The sequence below is a fragment of the Panicum virgatum genome, chromosome 3N (genome assembly GCF_016808335.1).
Source record: "Panicum virgatum strain AP13 chromosome 3N, P.virgatum_v5, whole genome shotgun sequence".
Lineage (NCBI taxonomy): Eukaryota > Viridiplantae > Streptophyta > Magnoliopsida > Poales > Poaceae > Panicum > Panicum virgatum.
In genome coordinates, this window is record NC_053147.1 from 57,047,788 (window position 1) to 57,051,439 (window position 3,652).

Below are 3,652 nucleotides of genomic sequence, written 5' to 3' on the forward strand. Positions count from 1 at the left end.
GATTTTGTGCATGAGACCTGGTTTCTTCATATTTTATCTTCTCTCCCCGTTAATTTTGCTGCCACTTCAGTTTTTTGCTTAAATGGCAACGTATTTAATGCTATGGAAACCAGCTGAGCTGGAGGGTTGGGACTGCTCTTATATTTCTCTGATTCTGACCTTCTGGTGTGTTCAAACTTCAAAGTGATCGTCCATCTCAAGATTGTTAGGGTTTAAGCAAGTTCTTATGGGATTAGTATGCGTGCGTGTACATAAGTGTTTTTCTATACCGTTAATCCAAAAAAGTATGGTTCAGAAAGAAAATTGAGAAATGCCATATATCTATGGGCCTAAAATCATATCTTCGATTCAGACCATTTGGATCAAAATGTACCCCGAATTTTCCGGTTCTATTGCGTCAGGGGCTCGTTGGGCTTGGCCGACGAAGGGAACAGGCCGTTGATGCCCCATTTCATCGGACGGCCCATTCAATATCCTCGATCGTATTTCCCAGCCATCGGATCCCAAACTGACGGCCCACTAAAACCCTTGCGGACGGGATCCCCTTGCGGACCGTAGGGGACGGGATCCGCCGATCCGGGATCCATCCGCCTCTCCTCTCTCCAGAAATCGGTCAGCTCATCTCGGCGCCACCGAAGAGACGACGCGGCCGGCGACCACAGCGGCAGGCGGCAGATCCGGCGGAATGGTGAGTCCTCCGCTTTCTACTCTCGCCCGGATCCGGGGCTCTGCTTGCGAGCCTGATGTGCTGAAGTGGGGGGATTGTGTGATTGAGTGTCGCAGGCGGCGAAGGCGATCTCGAGCCCCGTGCCGGTGGAGTGGTACCCGACGCTGGCCGTCGTCATGGTCTCCGTCGGACTCATGCTCACCGCCTCCTTCTTCATGTGAGTTGCCTCCCACGACATCTGCAACTGTACCGCCCCCGTGTACCTTGCGATCTGGCGCATCGGTTGCCTCAAGTCCTGATCTGTTCGGATCTGATTGTGATGTTTTAGCACACAGTTTTTCTTTTTGATCGGGTCTTGAGCTGACCTGTCTGCCCGTTCGGATTGGAGATCTCATCTGTTTCTACCATGTGTTAGCTAGTTTGATCTATCATCCCGAGGCCCGAGCGATGCGTTTTTGGTCAGTGCCATTGAGGTTTTTAGGATGTTGGTTGTCAGTTACACAGGAGTTGTGCTTACCTTGATGTTGTGAGTCGAGCCAGTAGATTTAGGATTGGTTGAGGAACTTGCAATCGTGTGTCTGTAGTGTCACTGACTCACTGTGGTAGCAGCGTCCAGAGAATTTTTATGGAATTGAGTTCTTCCTAGCTGTGTAGTAGGTTTTAAGCCCTGTAGCATTTGATGTTGGATGGCATGACAGTAACACAGGTGTTGGTGCTTACATTGATTTCATGTATTGGGCCCCGTGGGTTCATTGATTAAGAAAAAAAAATCTTTTCCGGTGGTTGCAGCAGCAAGCAGTTGAAATGATGGACTTGCGCTTGGGCCCTTGCTAGTTCTTTAGTTCATTTTGGAGTCTATTAACATTTCACTCAGGTGGAGGAGGGATTATCCTTTTGTTTTGTTGAATTTGGATCCTGGGTTTAATCCATGTGTGAAATCTCAGTTTGGTTGTTGCCTTGCTGGAATGAAAGCACCATGTAGGAAACTTGACATGATTTATTCTAGGAAAGTGCCATACCATGGTTGGTTAAACATGCATGATTTGACTAGCTAGGGGTAACTTCCTGGTTATTATGGTTTCATGGGCCTTTGATTGACCTTAGACAATAACTCTGACCAACTAGTGCCACTTATCGTTGAGGGAATGTGGGTGCTACTGACTATCTGTGTTTTGTGTGAATCCATGGCTATCTGAATAATCATGTCCAGCATAGTTAGCCCTAACTAATTCAAAAAAAAAAGCCTAGCGCTTGTCATCACAACAAGACTTTGGTCATTTATTCTTCTCAAATGTAACATGCTGGCATACACTCCCTGTGTTGTATGCATCTACTTTGATATCCAATATCGCCTTAAATCTCAAATAGCACATTTATACTTTTCGTCTTGAACACTTCAATTTTCTTATACTGTATATCCGATCAATGTAGTTTATTTAGGTTTGTCTACTCCACAATATAACAAAACATGACTACCACTCGCCAGCAGGTTCCTGCCTCCAGCTCAAGTATTTGAGCTGTCTTGCCCAAGATTGCATTAGCAAGTAGCAGGCTATTGGAATTGCTGAATGTTATCCCAGGACTAAACTGGACATCTGTTTTATGAGCCAGTTGCTTGCCAAATACTCCCATCTTATCCCAAATATAAGTCCATATGGCCTTCTCCTAAATTCACAAAATATAAGTCCATGATAACTCCAATTCACCTTTTTGCCTCATTTTTTTTTCATATCTACCCCTTCTTAAAATGCACATTAATCAATGCAATAAACTTGCTACCCATCTTAACTCTTATGATGATGGATTGGCAATATGTTCGTTCTACCAGCCACCTTAATTCTTATGCTCAATTCCAAACAGACCTATATTATTGGAGGGAGTAAATGAAATCTTGTTACTGTTAAGACAGAAATAATTGTTCAAAAAAGCAATGGCATGAACTATGAATACTGTGTGAATGCTGAACCAACCATATTTCAAATTTCAAAATAGACAGTAAGAGTTCTTGTTGAGCTTAGATGAGGAGAGCAAAATATCTACAATTATTCTTCACTAATGTTTGGTATATTTCAGTTATGAAGCAACTTCATCCAGGCGGAGCCGTAGCCTGGCAAAGGAGATCACAACAGCAGCTGTTGCTTCTGTATTTCTGGTAAGTGCTATACAGATTTTTGGTTGTCTTGCAACTCCTTAGGGTGATCTAGTCATGCCTATGTTTTCTTTAATTGTTCTGCAGGGCTTTGGGTCTTTGTTTGTGCTTCTTGCAAGTGGTGTTTATGTCTGATCACTGGCTATGCAAGACTATTGTTCTGTTCTCCAGCCGTAGTTGTAGAGTATGCCAGGTTCTGAAACTGTGCTGCCCTGGCCTCCTGGTCGATATGAAGTCATATGACATGTTTTAGATGGAGCCCACTAAGCTCGAACATTCTTGTGGATTTTTGCCCTGGTCTCCGATATAATGTCAGTCGAAACACTTCATCTTGCTGGTTATCTTTGCCCTGCCTCATTTACTGGTTATCTTTGCATAACCAACATCATTATCCATATTTTGCTATTAATTGTACTTCCTCCGTTTCAAATTCCAAATAGGTCGTTTTAGTATATACGTAACAAAAACTATGTACTAGGTTTGCTAAAATGACCTACAACTTGGAATAGAGGGAGTATGCTGTAAAATAAGGCCAGTGCATTTCGATCGATAATAGAGGTATAAGCACTGAATAGACATGGCTGAGCTTGAGGTCTGAGGACGTTTTCACGAAAAGAAGAGACCATGTACTGCCAGAATTCCATGGCATCAAGAAACATGCCACCAATCGATTGAGATGAGAATTAGGTTTGGGTTTTTATTTAGATGGTGGGTACTACACCCGATGCACCATCCTCTGGCCTTCGAAGCTACCGAAGGAAGAAGTCCATTTATTTTTCCGTTCTTTCATTGTCGCCGTAGTCCGGTTTTAGTCCTTAAAAACAGGGCAACTTTGA

The 3,652-nt window shown here is 43.5% G+C and overlaps 1 protein-coding gene across 1 annotated transcript; it reads left to right on the forward strand.

Annotated features, from left to right (window-relative positions):
• Window positions 1–523: 523 nt before the first annotated feature.
• On the forward strand, window positions 524–3,157 carry LOC120666280 (transmembrane protein 258-like). Its single transcript, XM_039946099.1, has 4 exons — window positions 524–688; window positions 784–884; window positions 2,741–2,819; window positions 2,904–3,157. The coding sequence occupies exons 1-4, from the start codon at window positions 686–688 to the stop codon at window positions 2,949–2,951; spliced, it is 231 nt and encodes a 76-aa protein (XP_039802033.1). The 5' UTR covers window positions 524–685; the 3' UTR covers window positions 2,952–3,157.
• The last annotated feature ends 495 nt before the right edge of the window (window positions 3,158–3,652 follow it).